The sequence below is a fragment of the Bacillus rossius genome, chromosome 6 (genome assembly GCF_032445375.1).
Source record: "Bacillus rossius redtenbacheri isolate Brsri chromosome 6, Brsri_v3, whole genome shotgun sequence".
Taxonomy (NCBI): domain Eukaryota; kingdom Metazoa; phylum Arthropoda; class Insecta; order Phasmatodea; family Bacillidae; genus Bacillus; species Bacillus rossius.
The window spans coordinates 64784542-64805367 of NC_086334.1; the positions used below are offsets into that span (position 1 = coordinate 64784542).

At 38.4% G+C, this 20826-nt stretch overlaps 1 protein-coding gene across 7 annotated transcripts in view; it reads left to right on the plus strand.

The window, feature by feature from the left end:
- LOC134533267 (stabilizer of axonemal microtubules 2) overlaps window positions 1-20826 on the plus strand; it is a 107132-nt gene that overhangs the window by 20554 nt on the left and 65752 nt on the right. For 3 of the 7 annotated variants that reach the window (XR_010075285.1, XM_063370708.1, XM_063370709.1), the window contains exons 2-3: window positions 14342-14393; window positions 18624-18692. Coding sequence is in view for 4 of the 7 variants with exons in the window: in XM_063370708.1 (XP_063226778.1) it covers window positions 14342-14393; window positions 18624-18692 (121 nt within the window). In the remaining 3 variants the exon portion in view is untranslated. Of the gene's footprint in view, window positions 1-12; window positions 691-3824; window positions 14117-14341; window positions 14394-18623; window positions 18693-20826 lie in introns of those variants that run through there. The other 4 variants (XR_010075283.1, XM_063370711.1, XM_063370710.1 and 1 more) reach the window with 4 other exon arrangements.

Below are 20826 nucleotides of genomic sequence, written 5' to 3' on the forward strand. Positions count from 1 at the left end.
CGCTGCTACCTAACAATTAGGATTATAACTATAGCTTCCATCTGGCACGCTGCTTGTAACATGATATCTATGGTTGAATTGTTTCTCACTAGATGGCAGACGAGCCATGAAGAGATGGTTGTATCATGAATGATACACTATGCAGTGTAGGGTTAAATTATATTTTAGTATTGAATACAGAGGTACTTATAAGTTGTATAATAAGAATGATTTTGTGTGTGAAGTTCAAGTATTGATATATGCTCAAGCTAATAATGAGATTGGTTTGACGTCGACCCAAGTGTCTCCCCTGCTCATAGAGACCGTTATACTGCTCCAACCCCTGATCCACCCCTGCCCCGTGCAGTGTGATAATGTGTTAGTATTAAGAACATACTTATAGATTTAGTGTTAATGTGTAATATGTTTAATGTGTAATGTTTAATACATTTTTTTTATTTATTATTTTCTTTACATAATATTTCATAGTATTAATATTATATGTTTTTCTAAAAACCTTGTGAAATAATTACGTGACTTTATTCACCGGGCGACGAAGCCATGGCCAACAACCAGAATCCCTTCAAGCACTGCACGTGTCGCGGAGTGGGGGTAGGATGGGCGGAGAGGCGCGACGCGCGGCAAGAGTAGGCATCTGGCGACTGGACGAGGCAGACGTACGCGAAGACCAGTGTCGCAGAGCAACGACGGGTGAGATCGAGTCTGGGGATTGGAGATTTCGCGACGTGTGTTACGCCGCAAGTCATCATTGTAAATAGTTTGTATTTGTATATAAGGTTTTTTCTTGTGACTAGACATTGCGCGTACTAGCGAGCACATTCTTACCGTAGCGGGATGGACTCTATGTCTCAAGCGCCGGCAATCAAACTTAACTTTTTCACCGCTATCATTAGAAGGGGCCATTGCGAGTTCTTCACATGTATGCACCACGAGACCACGGGGGGCAGCCCACACTTGGTGCCTGCCCACCGAAACACGTGCAGCCGAGCTTTACTCCGCGGAGGGATGGGTAATGTGCTGCAGGTAGCCCCATGTAAAGGGACTGTGTGAGGGACTAATTAAATAGTTGCATCCAAACTGACGAACTTTTATTGTAGTGCGGATAGTGATATTTCCCCCCCGCCACAAGGCTTGAACCCCGACCCGAGAGCAGAACGCAACCAGCATCACTGGGGGGTGATATCCGTGACTACGACAGGTTTGAACTTTTAAAACTTTCTTTATTCAAGTGTGATTTCATTTTCATCTAATATTACTTCATATACTCGTATAAGAACTCCAATTAATTCAAAACCATGTTGTTGCGTATCAAAACACGCAGCACCAATGCAATGTTTTGGTTCTCAATGTGTGCGTGGCTCGGCAGAATGTAAATACGGCCGCCATATTGGTACATTCCACGTCAAAGTTAGTTTGGTTACACATTCACAGCCATGAACTCTATCTGGTTACTTATATATGTGGAGAATACAATATTTGTATAGGGAAGCCTTCGTTTTACAGACAAGAGAGCCACACCCGAAGATCCCGGAAGTTCATGCTTTTTTTTTTCCTGTACCACAACAGGTGTATTTATTTGGGGGGAAAAAATAATAATTCGCGGGCATTTATTCTCCAAATGTGCAGGTTTAACTTATAAGATGTAATTATTAAAATCAGCAAGAAGTAATTATAAATACTTTAAAACATTGTGGATGTTTGGTTAGATTAGGTAATTATAGGTAGATTAAAAATACTGTAAAATCATTTTATGGTTGCTTAGCAAATAACTTTTTAATATTTTAGCTATCCAACGCTAGGAAACCGTTTACATGATTTCACAGTATCTTTAATGTAGCTATCCTAACAAAATCAACCGTCCACAATGTTTTAAAGTATTTATAATGTAGCTAACCTAACCTAATTGACCATTAGATATCATGAGTTGTCCAAAATAAACATTCACGGACACACGGCAAACAAAGAATATGGTGGCGGCCGCATCAATGTACAGATGTATGTTAATGAATAAACTGAGATTTCTCGTAATCAATTAGGTATTTTCCTCTAAAAACAATTACAAATAAGTACCGGTGCCTTGTTTATGGTTTTTCCTTTTATCCATAGAATACTTTTATCAACAACGCCATATTTATTTACAATGAACAAAAAAAAACCGAAGATGACGATCGGGTTTTTAGTTCTCTCGTCTTTGAAAAGAAGGCTTCCCATTTGTATAGACATTGCACTGTACTGCAGTGTTGCCAGACCGTACCATACATATCGTTTTGTACCTTATTTGCATGCTTTGTACCATATACGATACATACCTGCCGATAATGGCTAATTGTACCATAACATGAAAATCCTTTTTTTTTTCCTCCTTTTTAATTTTTTTCCCTGGCTCAATTACGCACCGTAATCATTTGCCGAGTGACTGATAGCGATAACTATGTATAAGTTACTCAGTGATCGTCGCAAGGATATAGTATTACGAGGAGACCTTGGAGTAAGAAAGAGTATTTGAAGATTAAAGAAAATTCCTCGAAACCGCCAGAGCAAAATATTTCCCAGAAAAACGAAATCGGTGTATTTTGAGGTACAAAGTTATTTTTTTTACAAGTAAGGACGATATTGCTGTCCTCTGCAGATAAAGGTGAAATAAATACATTTGTTTACTGTTCGTGTTCCGTTACAAAAGTCACTCTTAAATAGGAGTTCATTGATCACACTACAGTAAGCTTTGGTTCGGCATCGGGAGTTAGTACCGCGTTGATGTGAGCTGAGTGCACAGTAAAGTCGGGCTTGCGCAACGGGATTGTTCTGTTTTAATGCCACGGTTTATATTAAACACCAAGTGCAATTTTTGTCGGCTTTACTACACAATTCGTTGAGGGGTGAATATACTTTATGGATATTTTTGGTGAGTGACTATAATTTATTTTACTTACTTTTTTTTCCTGCATTGCTCCTTTACAATGGAGGATTCAGAAACAGTTAAAATAAGTGCTTGTGGTTCATCGGGTGTTAGGAAAAAATGTAAGAGGGCCTCAAAAATTGTTGGTGCAGGATGTGTTCCACGAGTGTCGTCACCGCAAGACACCTGTCAACCAACTGCAAATTATAAATGACCAATAGCGAGGGATGGTACTCTCCAATTTTTCGCCAGAACTCATATCTATGGAAGCTGATAAGTTCTGGACCCAAATTGGTGCATTTACAGACTTAGGCGGGAAAAACGAATACCGAGAGCTATCAGAATTTACATTCAATGTATTGGCCCTTCCACATTCGAGTGCTGTATGTGAAAGAGTTTTTTCTAAGGTGAACCTTATAAAAACTAAAAGTCGCAACAGACTCATGACAGACACTCTGAATGGATTATTGCTCTCAGCACAGCATTTGTTCCTTAACGGAGGTTGCGACCAGTTCCAGCCAACACCGGCAATGGTCAATGTCCTCTATCCCCAAAATTTCTCTTCAACACCAACAATGTCAGTGGAAGTATTAGATGACGAATTCATTTTTGAAGATTTATGAATCGTGGACCCTAAGGTTGCCCAGTGTTTGTTGAAACAACAAAATAAACTAGCAATTTTTTTGTTTTGTGCTAAAATTGAAAAAAAAAAAAAGTTAAAAACAGTGATTAGATTTGTTGCAATGTGATAGTGAACATTTATGTGCAAATGAGCAAATGCACGAGTGAAAATCGTAAACATATTTATTGGAGAATGCAAATGAAATCATTCATAATGGTGAGTAAACTCAGTTGTTACTCAGTTTTGTTTGATATGACTTAATTTGTATAGTTAGAAAATTTTACAATTTGTTTTGCAATATAACTTTATATATTAACAATTTTGTGAAGAGTTGAGTCTTAAAAAAAAATTTATATTGCAAAAATAATAATGTACCATAATTTCTTTCGAAAAACGATAATTTTGAGCACTGAAAACGATAATTCGTTAAAAAAGACCTGGCAACACTGCTGTACTGCAATATTTACTCTACGTTTAAAACATAATGGAGCGGTGGTTTGAAGTTTACGTTCTTGGTAATTTGTTAAGTTGTGTCATTAGGCACAAACACCAAATAAATAACTGATTAATTGTGAATATAATTTGTTCGCGTAAGAATTTTGGAATAAAATTAAGCCAAAAATTACCTATCGAAAAAAAAGTTCGATAAAACATAGCCTACGCGAAATCTTTTAGTAACAAAGTTATCTTAAAACAATGACAATTTTGATTAAAAAACTAACCCGAATCGTGCTGGATAAGATTGTTTTATAATAGTTTAGTAGGAAAACGAAATGATAATGACATTATGTATTTTGGTTTTTATCAATTGGAAACTGCAAAAAAGTTTATTAAATTATAATTTACTACTGTCGACGTGAGCAGTTAAGTCTTTTCAATTGTGTTACGGGGTGTAACTATGGTGACGGATGGCTTACAGGCATAGGGTTGTTAAAAGAAAAAAAAATTGAAAAACACCATAAAATTTTATGTTCTTAACAATTTGTGGTATTAAATTGTTTAAAATTGCATGCGATAAAAAAAAACTGTAAATAAACTGCTGATTGATTCCCAATCCCCTCCTTGTAAAATAAACCACATCGCATAAAAGTACAAAGCTTTACACAAATTAATTAGATCTCAAAAAAATTTTCTAATATATCTCACTTTACTCTATGAATCTTTGACTTATTGTTTACTTAAAATAAGTTAATCTAGCTAATATGTGTGAATCAAAGGTTACCAACCCTGTCCTAGGGTAGATGCATGAATGCTAACCTAGGTGACATTGGTCCCTTATTGTTCTATGTTAGTCTCCATATGTGCAGAGTTGGGAAGAGACCCTTGAGGTGCTGAAACTCCTGTTCAGATTGCATAAGTGACATAATAAACCTTATCTTCAGAAACTAAGGCTTTATTAAGCACAAAACATGACTTAGATATTTACATGAATTAATACATAGATTTGAATAAGAGGTAATATTGAAGGTTAAACAATGTTCATGCAAAGAGGTTGCTAAGAGGTTAAAACCAATATCACCACATTCGCCCCCTCTTCATTTAAGGACATAGTCCTTGAGATATTCAGAAGGTCTAGTGGTGCGGGAAGATTTCCGGAGTGGAGGTTGAGGTCTGGGAGGAGATCTGGGTGGAGTCGGAATTGGGTTCACTTGAGGTAGGTCTTGATCATTCATGTTCTTCTCAGGTGAATCTTCTGGAGTGAGGTTCAGCTGGGTGTCTTCAGATGCTTCAGTGTGTTGATTAGGATCATCAGCGAGGTTTGGAAAATTCACGTCTTCTAAGTTAGGTTCATTGTTGACAATATCTCCTGCAGGAACAAGATGCCTGAGGTTGACTGTTGTCTCCTTACCATCTGGAAGTTGAACCAGAGCATAGTCAGGGTTCGCCTCAAGCAGAGTTACTTCTTGCACCAGGGGGTCATATTTACTCTGACGGACGTGATTCTTCATTAGAATTTTCCCTGGTGTAGTAAGCCACGAAGGAAGAGTAACTCCAGAACTGGCCCTTCTCTTATGGTAGAACATACGTTCGTGGGGTGTAGCGTTAGTAGCAGTACAGAGCAGTGTGCGGATGGAGTGCAACGCTTCAGGTAACACCTTCTCCCACTGCGTTATCACGAGTCCCTTCGTTTTCAGCGCCAGCGATACAGTTCTCCATATTATCCCATTGTAACGTTCTACTTGGCCATTTCCACACGGATTGTATGGTGTAGTACGACTAGTAGCAACTCCATTGGAACGTAGGAATGATTGAAGTTCTCTGGATATAAAGGATGTGCCTCTGTCTGTGTGAATGTATGAAGGATATCCGAAGAGTGTAAAGATCTGATTTAGTGCTTGAATGACGGTTGTGGAGGATAGGTCGTTGCAAGGGATGGCAAAAGGGAACCTGGAGTACTCGTCGACTACCGTTAACAGATATTTCCGAGGAGTGTTGGATGGTAATGGTCCCTTAAAATCAACGCTGAGCCGTTCGAAGGGTGCGGTGGCCTTGATGAGGGTGCTCCGCTTGTTGTGAAAGCGAGGTTTGATTTCGGAGCATGTTCTGCAGGAAGACGTGACTCGGCGTATCTCGTCGATGGAGTAGGGAAGGTTCTGATTCTTCACCCAGTGAGCCATCCGGGTGATCCCTGGGTGACACAAAGCCTTGTGGTAGTGGACAAGTCTGTCGAAGGTATGGAGCGAGCCGCAAGTCCTAGAGAGAGCGTCAGCCGCCACGTTCTCCTTCCCCGGTCTGTAGATGATGTCATAGTTGTAAGGAGCATGTTCTAACCGCCATCTTGTAAATTTTTCGTTCTTGATTTTACCAGGATGCCGAATGTTAAACATGTAAGAAATAGACTTCTGGTCGGTTATAAGTTGAAACTTTCTTCCTATCAAGTAATGCCTCCACTTCCGAAGGGCTTCAATGATCGCATAAGCTTCCTTCTCGACAGCTGAATGGTGTTGTTCGCTCTTAGTGAGGGTTCTCGAGAAGAAGGCTACTGGTCTCTTGTTTTGAGTCAGAGTGGCGGCGATGGCGACGTCAGAGGCATCTGTTTCGACGCAGAATGGGATGTCTTCCTCTACGTTAACAACGAAGGATTTAACTATGCAGTTCCGTAAATTGTTGAAGTCTTGGATTAGTTCAGGGGCCATTGGAAATACTTTACAGTTCACTAATCTACGTATTTTATCTGAAAATTTTGGAATCCATTTAGAATAATAAGCGAACATCCCTAGTGCTCATTGCAAGGATGCTTTGTTTCTAGGGATAGGGAAATCAATCAGTGGCTTAAGTCTGTCGGGATCTGGTTTGAGTATATTGTTTTCGATGAGATAACCGAGGAGCTTAAGAGACTTTAAATTGAAATGGGATTTTTCTTGATTGATGGTTAAATTATATTTCTTGCAGACGTCTAAAAATTTTCGTAGATTGGAGTCGTGTTCAGATTGGTCTTTTCCGCTCACCGTCACATCGTCCAAGTAGATGTCAACGCCTTGTAGTCTTTCTTTGGTCTTGATCTCGTCCATCTTCCTCTGGAACGCAGACACTCCATTGGTGACGCCCATTGGTATACGTTTGAATTGCCAGAGTTTTCCTGCTGCCTCGAAGGCGGTGTACGGCCTGTCTTCAACCCTTATTGGTATTTGATAATATGCGCTCTTGAGATCTATTGTGCTGTGGATATTATATTTAACTACATCGGAAACTATTTTCTCTATGGAAGGGATTGGGTAAGCGTCTAACATCGTGTATCGGTTTATAGTCTGAGAATAGTCGACGACCATACGTTTTCGATGTGTTCCACTCACGACTAGTACCTGCGCCCTACAGGGTGAGTTGCTTTCTTCAATGACACCGTCAGAGAGAAGTTTTTCTATGTGGGATTGAATGTATTTTTCGTCTTCGTTTGAGTGTCGTCTGGACTTGATCGCGATAGGTCTACAATTTGGTGTTAAGTGTTCGAAGAGGTAGGCCGGACCGACTTTGGCACATGCTAAGCTACTGATTTGCAGTTCAGGTTTATTAACACCAAAAACTATCGACAGAGTGGAATGCTGCTTAAAGATATCGTGCCCTAATATAACATCTGCGCAACAGTTGTTTAGAACGTTAAGCTTTGTTTTTCTGTATATATTGTCCGAGATTTGTAAATCTACGGAACAATAAGCTTTTATAGGCATGGCCAAAGAGGACAATGCCATAGCTACTTCAGATGACGTAGGATATTGTTTTAATTTATGTTTGGAGACAAAACCATCATTTATGTAACTCTCCGAACTCCCCATGTCTATTAGCCCTTCAGCTGGAAAACCATTTACTTTGTTTGACAATGGTTTTGGAAAGGCTAGTTGGAGAAGCAGCTCATGTTTTGGAAGATGTTGGTTTGGTCTTACGATTACGATTAGATTGGTTAGTAGGGAAAACCAGAGACTTAGCAGGAAGGCAAGCAACAGTTGAGAAGTCATCTGTGTCTTGAGGGGAGTCAGGTAAGGCGGCAGTACGATCTTTGGGCTTAATTGACCTACAGACTTTTGCATAATGGCCTTTCTTACCACAGAGTTTGCACGTAGCTTCTCGCGCTGGACAGGAAGAACGAGGATGACGAGGGAACCCACAGAAGAAACATTTCTGACTACTGCTGGCTGCGGTTACAGGAGAATTTGGTTGCTGAACCGGCTCAGTTGAGGCTAAAGGTGTCTGGCTAGGAATATAGGATTCAGAAATTATATGAGCTGATTCTAATGATCGTGCTTTTGCAAATGCTTCATCCAGGCTAAGAGTTGCGTTTTCTAACAAACGTCGGATACTGTTCGATGAGAGACCTTTTATAAATGCATCTCTAATGTATTTGTCCCTATAAGCCGCTGCTTTAACATCTTTGAACTCGCAGTCAGAGCTAAGGAGACGCAAAGATTGTAAGAATTGATTTACACTTTCATCAGGTTGCTGGTGTCGGCTCATTAGTTTATGCCTTGAAAATATTTCATTCATAGGTTTAATAAAGAGTGAATCTAGCTTTTCGATTGCAGACGCATAAGTACATTCGCTAATAAGTTCGTATATACTGTGACTCACGTGATTGTAGAGTAGTAACAGCTTCAGAAGCCTTGATTGATGCTGTGAAGACTTCGAATGTTTTCTTCCAGTGATTCCATTGTGAGGAGCTTTTCCCAGTTGTGTGATCTGCTTCAAATCTCTCGGGCTTGAAATACTTGTCCATTGTTTGTATTAAATGTTTCTTGATAGAATGTGTTTAATAAATTGACATAATAAACCTTATCTTCAGAAACTAAGGCTTTATTAAGCACAAAACATGACTTAGATATTTACATGAATTAATACATAGATTTGAATAAGAGGTAATATTGAAGGTTAAACAATGTTCATGCAAAGAGGTTGCTAAGAGGTTGCTAAGAGGTTAAAACCAATATCACCACAATAAGTTACTCTGAATAAAAAAAAAAAACATTATTGGTAGGGTATTTGGGGGGTGAGAGGGGGAATTGGATTATTAAAGTAAGAGAGTCTTTCTTCCCCCCCCCTCCTCCTCATAGTCTTAACTCCTTCAGGAGAGTCTAATCTGCCAGTGCTAACCTGCACTTGTGATGTGTATGAGTTACATGAAATATTAAACATAAAGTTCGCTAATAAATTGAGTATACTGTGTGTTTTGTTTTGGTCAATAAATTTATGCTACACTTATATTAATGTACTATGCACACTCTTCATAATACTATCATTAGTGAAGGCACTGTTGTTTAGTAGTCCTATCAAGGACCTCTCTCACCAAGGCACTAGTTTTGATTCTGGGCAGGGTCAAACCTGAATTATTTGCAAGTAAGAAACATAGCAGACCAAGGGCCATCAAGTGAAATTAGGCTGGGGGGGGGGGGGGAGGGGGTTTTGCAAATAATTGCGTTAGGCCCTGTAATGGGTTACCCGCCTGGAAACGGCCTTCAATACTTCAACAAAATTAAAAAAATTACAATTTAATTTTTTAATTTTACTTAATTAAGAGCAGGTGCCCCAAAAGCTAAAGCAGAGTAGTTGTATACTGAAAATTTAAGGTAAGAACCAAGTGGAACCACCTAATGAAAAGAAATTTCACAACTTGAAAATACAAACAAAAATTTAATCAGCATTGAATCTGAGTTTGAACAAGGTTGGCGTATCATTCACTGAATCAGCCCACATTTTATACAGGATGTATCAAAATTCATGTTAACAACGCTTGAGGGTAGAAAGCTCTTATTATTTGCAACCATTTTTGCCAATAAACATGTTGCCGGAAACACGTAGTTAAGCCCCTGTAGCCCCAGAAAGAGTCAGCTTAGGCAACCCGTTGTAGTGTGTTATGTTGTGGATGTGTGGGCGTTCGAGTAGAGAAATAACTTTTTTAATCGTGGCACAGATTTTAATTTCACTCTGAAATCAATCACAGCTTCAGCTTTGTTTCAGAAACATTGAAATTGTTGCATACGTTTTAACAACGTGACAGCCTAAAGCAACGGCTCAAAAACACGCCCACCTTGAGCGACACAGAGGTGGCAACGGCGAATCATGTTTTCACGGATACGCTGGAGCATGTGTGGAGTCGACCTTATGATTTCGAACGCTTCAATGATTCGCTGTATAAGCTCTTCTACCGTTTCTACTGGCGTAGCGTAGATAAGCCCTTTTACGTAACCCCACAGAAAGAAATCTAACGGGTTTAGGTCCTGTGACCTTGGCGGCCATGCGACAGGGCCCGCTCGTCCAATCCATCTGTTTGGAAATGTTTGGTTTAAATACTCTCGCATTTGCAGGGAAAAATAAGGTGGTGCCCCGTCATGTTGGTACCACATCACACGTCGGACATGCAATGGAACCTCTTCAAGAAGACTTGGTAGTTCGTTCTGAAGGAAGTGGAGGTATCCGGCGCCGGTAAGTCGTGGCGGAAGAAAAAAAGGCCCGTTGTGTACGCCGTCAAAAATACCGGCCCACACATTAACTGAAAAACGTTCCTGGCGAGCTGTAACACACGTTGCTTGCGGATTGACATCATTCCAAACATGACCCTTTGTGCGAATTGAGAATAGCGTCTTGAGTGAACTTGGCTTCATCGCTGAATAAAACCGCTAACTCGGAGTTCCTCAATACTCTTCGAATGTACCAACGAGAAAAGGTCATGCGAAGAGGATAGTCCGCCGGTTCCATGTTTTGCACTTTTTGAAGGTGGTACGGGTACAAGAGTTGCTCATGAAGAACTCGCCAAACAGCCATTTTGTCAGCGTCCATATCGGAACCTTCTGCCCTTGTGCTTGTATCCGGACTCTCCTCAATTCTCTGAAGTACATCTTCTTCAAAACTGGGAGTACGAACCCTGCGTGGAGCACCAGCATTTGGTCTTGTGACGGCACATGTACCAGTATCACGCATTCGCTGAGTAAGTCTTGCAAACATGGTGTGAGCTGGAATCCTATGACCCGGATATCGTTCTTCGTACAGACGACGGGCGGCTCGTCCATTTTGTCTAGCTTCCCCGTAAACAAGCAGCATGTCCATGTACTGACTAAACATGTACTCCATTGAGCTCCACTAAAACGTTGCCCTTTTCAGAACCACAGCGAAAGAAATGACACCACGAGTTTGCTTGTACGACAGAACAGTCAACGACAGACCACCAGTGATATCAAAACACACTGCGACACTGCGATGTCACGCTGTGCAGTGCTATGGCACAGCACGAACGGAAGAAAAGAAATGAGGGCGCCACCAACAGAATTATAAAGGGGCGGGGTTCAGCATTCGACATCGTACAGTCCTCTCGAGCGCTGCCCGGCTTCGTAAACACGTAATTCACCACAGCATCGTCTGTCTCGCACAAAGCCCAGCGGGTTGCCTACGCTGACTCTGGGGCTACAGGGGCTTAACTACACGTTTCGGGCAACATGTTTATTGGCAAAAATGGTTGCAAATAATAAGAGCTTTCTACCCTCAAGCGTTGTAACATGAATTTTGATACATTCTGTATATTGTTAGCTATATAAATATTTTACTTAGAATAACCACCAATCCCGTTACTCCATTTAGCCTGGTTATCATTATTAAACAACCATAACATAATATGTGGGAAATCACCCTAAATATCTGTTTACAATCATAACTTTTAAACTGTCTTAATAATTTTAAATTTTAGTTTTTTGACCCAGATCATTCAAATTTGTGCGCCATGGTACCACACAATTTCCTTACAGGGGCAAAGTTTTGTTTCTTACTTAAACTATTTTACAGGGCATACACTTCACAGTCGATACAGCAAGTCCGTAGAAAATGCCGCCAAATTCAATTTCAAAGCGGCTGACAGGTACAAAACATTGATTATAAGCCGCACCACTAGTTCAGTCAAATTTGAAGGCGAAAGATTGCTGCTGATTCCACCCAAGAAGTTTTCTAAGAGCTTTTGTAATGGAGCAGATGACATATTGTGTGTCGAAGACGTCAAGTTAGTTAACGTATTGTGCAGCTCTTAATAGCCCACCTCTTTAACTCTCACAAAAAATATACTCTACTTTCACCGCCCACTAGTTTCTAATGACCACAGCGTTAATGAGATGTTAAGCCCTAACTTCTGTTAGTGGTTACAAACTTATATTTTAATTAGACTAAATACAGCTTGCTTCTGCAGTGAAGCTTGTTGCAGTGACAGCCAGCACGTCATTCTTGTTTAGAATTCTTAGAAGCATATAATATATTCAGGATGTTTGTCTTAATCTGATTTTTAGGCTTACTTTCTGTCGCGTTTGTTACGAACTTGCAGTTCAAGAGTCCTCAGCAGGAACTCTATGGTCGTAAATGCCAACGAGTCGTGGTCATGTGACAAAAGGCTGCTATTTCAGTGGCGGATGCATGAGTGGTGGGGGTAGGGGGATAACTCTTTCCCTCTCCCCTCCCAAAGATGGGAAAAAATTGGCATAATCAGTGAAGGCAGAATGTTATTCTGGGTGATGCAAGGTGAGCTTTCGCAACACCTGCAATATCACTATGTGAGAAGCTGTGTCGCCTACGGCTATTTCAGTATGCCCAAGTGTCAGTGTGTTTAGAGCAATAGTAATATTAGTTTTCTTGAATCTGCATGTTCAAATAAAGTTTTTTTTAATACCTCTCCTCTTTCCCTACACCACAACAAAAAAAATTCCTGTACCCACCACTGCCCGGTCTGATCCCATCTCTGTATGACTAAAATTTATAATGTTGGGAGCCTTGCAAAAAATCGACATCACTGGGAATCAAACCTGAATTGCTCTGGTGGGAGTCAGTAACGTGAACATCTAACCACTGTGGCTCCTTGCGAGAAAGAAGATAGTACATCCATTATCCACCCGCCACAGGTAAAGATAGCATTGTCATGAGGTTGGTGACCTGAAAATGTGTTGAGCAAAGCGAAACCTAAACAGTGTTGGAATACAAAATTTATTTCTCCCATATTAAATACTATTCTAATTAAAAAAATTGTAGCTGTCACCTTTTTTTAAACATAGATATTTTCATAAGACATTAAGTCACCTGGCCATATGCTTGGAAGAGGGGGTGTGATTGGGAGGGGATATCCCCCCTTTTTTATCCTAAAAAAATCCTTCACTCTACCAACAATTTGATCTGAAGCAAACAGCAGGCAAAGTGGTTCTAATATCTCCACCTCCAATTGCCGAAAATAAATTCTGTGTATGCTCATATTACGTTCATTGGTAAGCTGAAAACCTAACTAGGTGTGAACCAATGTGAACTTTCTTTATCATTCACAGTTTACTTGCAGTAATTTTTTAAACAGTTGATTTCAAAATTCTGAATGGACTTGTGGATATTTTTGTGTACAAGTTTTTTGAGAGTAAGCACCCTGTTCTTGCAGTAATATTTTGAATTATGCTGACTTTACAAATGACTGTTGTTTGCTTATATTTTTCACTACATCATCTTAAAGTAGATGATTTTTTAATTGTGTTACAAGAAATCTTTGCAGTTAAAAATAAAATCATTGACAGCTTATCAGATTAATCAAAATAAACTTGTTTTAACTTTCAGTCCTTGGTGAGGAAAAATCTGCTAGGTTCTGGATGCAATGATTATTGATGAAGCGGCCTTTTAAATTCCAAGCATGAGCCCATGTGCCTGTATGTCAGGTAGAAAATGTAATTAACATGTTTGAAGGTGCTAAGAAAATCTTAAATATAATTAATTAAGTGCTACTAACAGCACAGCTAGTCTTCACAATTTAATGTTTATTTTATATTGCACTGAATTTTGTGAGTATAGTGTATTTTTAAAGTACATTAGTATATGTAATATTTTTTTTATTTATTCACTTTACACTAACAGTTTGCTTAAGAGTTTAGAAAAAAAAAAAAAGTAGTGTTTTCAACTATGAATGTATTTTTCTCTCAACAATGAGTGTAGTGGGTGTGTTCAGAAAACAAAAGGTCAAACAGTCAAAAGAAACTATAGAAACAAATTCTAACCATATTTTCTGTTATTTGTTCTAGGCCTGTTAATTTCCAACCAAATAATTTTTCTTATTAGTTTATTATAGTTTTACAAACTTAGTGGATTAGTAGAATAATGGCAATGGAAAATTGGTAAGTTTAAATCCCTTTTTTTTTTTGGCATATTACCTTCAGAAAGTACCAGTTTCAACTAATTAATTAAATGCTATTGTTGTAGTGCTAAAATTGTAACCTATACATATTCCAACACTGAATTTTAGGTGGATTTTATGAGGGCCTGCTGTAGTTAAAAGTGATGGGTTTTTGACATCATGTATTTGTGCCAGTATTTTAAGGAGGAATGTTTGTTGCCCACAGCCGGAGTGCATCCTCGTCATCGAAGGCTGTGAAATGTTCCTCGAAAGCCAAGGTTGGTACACCTGCAACTATCGGCACTCATGTAGGCTTGATAACGCACCTTCCCCCAAGGCTTCTGGCTACAGACTTAAGCTCCACTCTGGATGCTATTAGGCCATAGGACACCATTAACTGCAGCTAATTTGCTATCTTGTGTTTATATATATAGTAGAGTTCATTAGTATTTATACTTTGATAACTTGTCATTATGGCCATATAACTAACCAATGTTAAGCCTGGTTTGATATAGGAATATTCTAATTTTACAATAGGTAGTGCATTTTATAACAAATTTATTCCCCAGTATTTTCAACTTTTTACTATCCAAAAATGTTTTAAGCCACAACAATAGGAAGTTATCTATTTTATTTATGGTTAGGATAACTCATTTGATCTTAATTGTTGCCCCCCTCCTTTTTTTAAAGGAAACATCAACTGTTAACTTTATTCACTTAGTTTATAAAATTTAATCTTTCCAGTGTATATGAACTTAACATTATGATTCATGAATCACTACGTAATGTTAGGTTTTTTTTTGCAACACTTGAGTTCTGAAGTTGACTTATAATTGGTTTGTTAGTCTGCTACATCAATCCATATCTAATTTTTTTTTAAATATAGTTCCATATTTGGTAGAATATTTATTGGGGTATTGTCAGTGGGTGCATTCAGCAGTGGAGTGCTTCTGCAGCAGTTGTAGCAGAGAAATACTTGCTGCGACTCTGCTGCGAGCAGCAACTCACTTTCACCATGATGACTTCAAATGTTAACCAGAAGTATTGTTCTAACCATTGACACCACTGCACAATCGCACATATCAACTTCAGCTGCGTTGTTTCCTTGTTGCTGTCATTCCACTTCCATCCCCACAAGGTACTTGCCAACATGCTTATCGTATTCACACACAATACTAAACATTTCATAACAAGTACCTATACTACCGAATAATAACGACTTTTGAGCTGAGAAAATTTATAGTAAGATGAAGAATAGCAAGGATTATATGATTCTGTATTGCTTTTAAATTTATTTTCGAGCATCAAGTGTGGCAAATGACCTGTATTGCAACCACACTATTCATATTTTATGAACGGTCTTAAAATTATAAATTCATACAAGAAGTGGTCAGCAAACGACCCATTAAAAGAAATCGTGATCGGTTCAGCAGAACCCACAGCGGTGCTCGCAGTGGTTTGCCCGCTGAGTGCGCCCGACGTCACCGACGCTAACGCCTGAGGCAGACCTGGGGCACAGCCCCGGTCTGGGAGCAGGCTGACGTGTCTCGCCAAGGGCAGTTGTGCGACCCCACCTCCAGGGCCGTCGAGAAAAACAAAGGCCCGGGGGCAAATCATTTTGTTGGGCTCCCTCCCCATTGTTCAGTGTGCAATGTTTCAAATGCCTCAATCTAAAAAAAAACCTGAATACTGTATACGCTACTGTGGCCATAAATGTAATCATGATATGTGTGTATTCCATAACTTGTAAGGTGTCCTATGGATTCTATGAACAATATATGTGTAATTTTCATCCTATCAGGGTAAACTTGTGCATTAAAAATATCTCAAAACTCAAACGAGCCCCAAGGATTTTGCCCCCTCTGCCTGTCCCTTTTGACGGCAATGCTTGTATAAAATGCAGTGTGTGTGTTTCCAGTTCTATAATTATAATAAACCTGTTGTCTATATTATGGCTTAAATTATACTGTCATGTCACTTTTACTATATCTATTAAGTATTTGAAATTAATAGGAAATTATATAGCATATTCTTGTGTTTTCACACTGTCTGACAATACACTTGATACTTGAAAGCAATAAAGTTAATTAGGTGAAAGCTTTCCATAATTATTATGTGTACTGATAAACTGAAAAATATTCTGGTAAGCGATATTTTGTTAATGCTGAAAAACTCTGATAAGTCATAACTTTTCTTCAGGGATGATCAGTATTTGCTTTGAATATATATACTGTATAGAAGTCGCGAGTGGATAGGATTTACTCTACGTTTTTCAGAAGCGTATGATGAGCAGCTTGGGAACTTCACCGCTGCAGTGCGCTGCCGTAACGCCCTGTATCGTCTTAGTTGTTATTTACACGTTAGAGGGCAGCACTGTCGCCCGCTGTCATTCCCCGCACCACTCACCTATCATTCACTGCAGCTCAAGGTCGTTCAACAGGAGGGGGAAGGGGTGTTTGAAGAGTTCGACACTTATCCGCTAGGGACCACCACAAGTCGATGCCCTAGAGATGGTGGCGATTGCGGCGGTGAATTAACCAACTACCTCAAAACCGTATTAGAAATTTTAACCTGGGCTGGCGACTTCTATACAGTATATATATTCAAAGGTATTTGCAGCAAAGGTCACAATGTTATTAATTAACTAACTTGAAATATAAAGTAAACATAATTGTTTTCACTGTAATTCTCACACAGGGATAACAACAATGGACTTTATATCTTGCAAAATGATAATAGAAACTCTTATTTTTAATTGTATAGAGATAATGCTATGCTATAATAATAAGTTTATTTTCTTTAAATAATGAAATAATTTAATTTAAAAAAAATAGTTTTTTAAATATCATGATATGTTAATAAATATATTTGTTAGAACACTTTTAATGTGTTTTTTTTTATAATGTACATATCTAGAAACAATGTAGAATATGAGGGTTCTGTTTCGTTTCACAATATACGCTTTTCTTTGTATTTTTTTTTAGTAAGACTTCTTAATAAAGTTTGGGTAATAATACATCTTTTTAGTTCATAAATCATTTCAAATTTTACATTTAAAAACATAAGTAAAATAAGTAAACATAAGTAAAATTCCTAAGTTCATTGTGTCACTTTCTTGTATACAAGGTGAGTATACTTAAGTGAAATACTGGTCAATTTGTTGACTTTTCAAGTGATGTAAATTTCATTAAAGTGAAAATGAAACTGTTTATTTATTTTTTTCATTGTTATTGCACATTTCAGACTAAGTGATTTCAACCATTACGTCTTTTTTAGCTTAATAATCTGAAATTAATAACTTGGAAATAATACAATATTCCTATTGTTTTACTTTAAAAGAAGCATGTGATTGATTGTATTCATTTTATGTTCTTAAAATTATTTTTAACTAATGGAAAAAAAAGTTTTAATATTCAAGTCTTCTCTTGGTTTCTTTCGGGTGAAATACGTCAGGGCAACGGTGGTTGAGCAGTCTAATCACTTGCCTGCTTCCGAGGTGACTCGGGTCAGTCCTGCTGGGGTCAAACCAGAAGAAAAAGTGGTGGAGGTTGCCTTGGGCTGGTAGGTTTTCTCAGGGTACTCCCGTTTCCAGCAGCCTTTCATTCCGTCAAGCTCCATCCTCTGCTTACCACAGTCGTTAATTAATATCCAAAATAAATTAGTGTCCAAGTTGTTTTGGGTTCATATTTAAATTTGTTAATAGGTCTCTACTGTATTATAAATTGAAATTTTAATATTTTAATTTCAACATCACAATTTTATGGAACAAAAGATTACTGGTATATACTTTCAAAACCGAAAAACAGATGAAAAGTGGGTATAGTTATTCCATCTTATTCAAAGTATTAAGTACATTTGCCTACTAGTGATTCCAGGTATTTATGACTCTTTCCTCTGGTGTCATTTAATTTATCCCTGTAAATCTGTTTGGTACTGCTTCCCTGTAAAGTCTACCCAAAGTATTATTTATTTCTATGGTTTATGAAATGGTTTACTGGACATGATAGTTTGTCTTAGATGGTTGGTTACATTTGCTCCTTTTGGAAAATAAAAGTGTGTTGACATCCTCATAATTGGAAGCCTGTATTAATATGAAAAGTTACTGTTCCCTTTGAAGTTGACGAGGAGTTGCTAAACCTAGCTGTGAGGTACAACACCACAGTTTACTTCTCTATTCCTTTCAAGCCCCTTTGGTTTTTAAACTTTGTTAGGTTGTCAGTATTCATTTTTTTATTTTATTTCCTCTACAAGAGTTAATTTTTATTATTTTAAGACAACTATTAAATTATGGTTTTAATGCATGATTTATTTATTGTGAACTTAATGTGTCAGCCAAACATTTTGGGGGGACCTAAACTGGCAGAACCTATACCTTTTCAGCTGACAAACACAACATATATTCAAGTACTAGAAAACACACACGTATGCATGTACATATGGACGTGGTTTTGGATCCGTTGTCCAAAAGCTGGCTGTGAGCGCATGTGACCCCACTCACTGTCGCGCAGGTTTGCGATACGGGTCCTGGCGTCAGGAAGACTGCTTGCTGCCGGTGCGGGAAGAGGATGTTCTGCCGGGTGAGTAGCGAAGCAGCGTCCTGATTGGCAGGTGGCTGATTGAAGCAATTGTCTTAGTGGGAGAGGGTGTACACTGTACAAGAACCAGGCAAGCCGTTTAAGCGGTTGGCGATATGCCTGTTTCATGTGACGTGCAGTTACCGACTCATTTTGTATCGAAGTTAGGTGATCTTATGAAACACGTTACGTACACTAGGAGCAGCACTGTCACATCTAGCAGACAAGGGAAGTGATGATTTGTGTGCGTGGACTAAATGACACAGCCACATCATTAAACAGTTTTCAAGACTGTTGGATTACTATACCTGGAACTATAATATAAAAAATTATTTTTTTGATTGTGTCTTAAATTTAAAAATTTCTCTGTACAAACATTATGTTTTCTGTTGTTTAGCATTTATCCACTATTGCTCTTCATTACCTATACATTTTTTTTAAAAATGGTCAGCTAGAAATAAGAACTTTGCATCTCCATTTTTAATTTATTAAAAACCATTTTTTAAAATTATTATAAAGAACAGATTCCTTACAACTTATTAAGTTCATATTACTAGCTGTCAAACAAAGAGAGACATATTTCCAAAACATTTGTGAAATAGCACATTTACGTAACACTTGTTTATGTGGCAGAACCTCATATTTGTAGCTGGTTGGAGTTCACAGTTTAGTTCACTGGCCTACTCAGTGGCCTTCCTTGATTTTGGTGGTAGATACACGCACAGACATTCTGTCTCAACATCTGCATAGCTGAACATTCACAAATTATTTTTAACTGTAATTACATCACACAAATCACTACAAAAATGAAATAACATTCTCAAGAAGTCTGTGGAATTGAAAATAGGAATTGAATGATAAATTTGAAAGATTTGCTGTTTTTGCTTCCTAAGAATTTTAATTATTACTTTTTTTTTTATATAAATGATGTAATACAGTGACGCAGTCAAATTAAATAGTTTGTAGACTTAATATTTAAAATTTTAAATAGAGTTTCTATGCCATAACTTTTCATTAGAGCCACTGCAATAAGACACATAAGTCATCATTTTATCTTATAAAGGTTTCATTGTGTAAAATGATTAATCTATTTTATTTTAGCGTATTTTGAAAATGAACCCACAATCATCATAGCATAGGCAAAGTATGACTAAACCAAGTGTCCAGTTCTGCTAAAGTTTGTTACTTTCTGCAAGCTTCCTACGGCACTCATTAAATAACTGCTGACTTGCCAGCAGTGGTGGTGCCATCTGCACTGTGTTTGCGTGTTCTGCTGCTGCAGAGTTCTTCTATGCTAGGGCCAGTCATGAAGTGATGGGTTCATTCTCCTGCCAAGGCTACAGTGTTAGAGTGGTCAGTTCACTCTCCTGCCAATATGTCAGTGATGGAGTGGTCAGTTCACTCTCCTGCCAAGATGTCAGTGTTAGAGTGGTCAGTTCACTCTCCTGCCAAGATGTCAGTGTTAGAGTGGTCAGTTCACTCTCCTGCCAAGGTGTCAGTGTTAAAGTGGTCAGATCACTCTCCTGCCAAGGTGTCACTGATGGAGTGGTCAGTTCACTCTCCTGCCAAGGTGTCACTGATGGAGTAGTCAGTTCACTCTCCTGCCAAGGCAGTTTTGGTTTTATTCCCAGTTGGTCTAAACTGGATACTTTCATAAGTAGGAAATGTGGCAGATATTTGCTTTGAGCTAGAGGATTTTCTCAAGGTGCTCCTATTCAGACAACAAATGTACCATTATGATCTCATCACCTTGCATCGCCAATGCTAACAATACATTTTTAATTATTTCATGCTCTAAATTATAAAAATGAAATAATTTGTGATTTACTTCATACATAATGCACTAAGGTAGTTTTTAATAATTAAAAAACTGTATTCATTAAGTGAAATAGGTAACCTTTATATAATAGAAATATGCAAAAATAAGTGTAATTTCCGAAAACATTGATTTAGCCTTTGCACTGAGAGCAAGTGAAACGTCAGCCCTTGTGTGAGTGCATATTACCAGAATGTGAAGGAAACCTGTCTTGTACAGAGCGCCTGACTGTTAGTGTGCAGGCTCCTCCCGCTGGTGGGGGAGCTCAAACCAGTGTGTGTTTGTGCTCGGAGCAGACACACGTGCAGTGTGCTGGCGGTC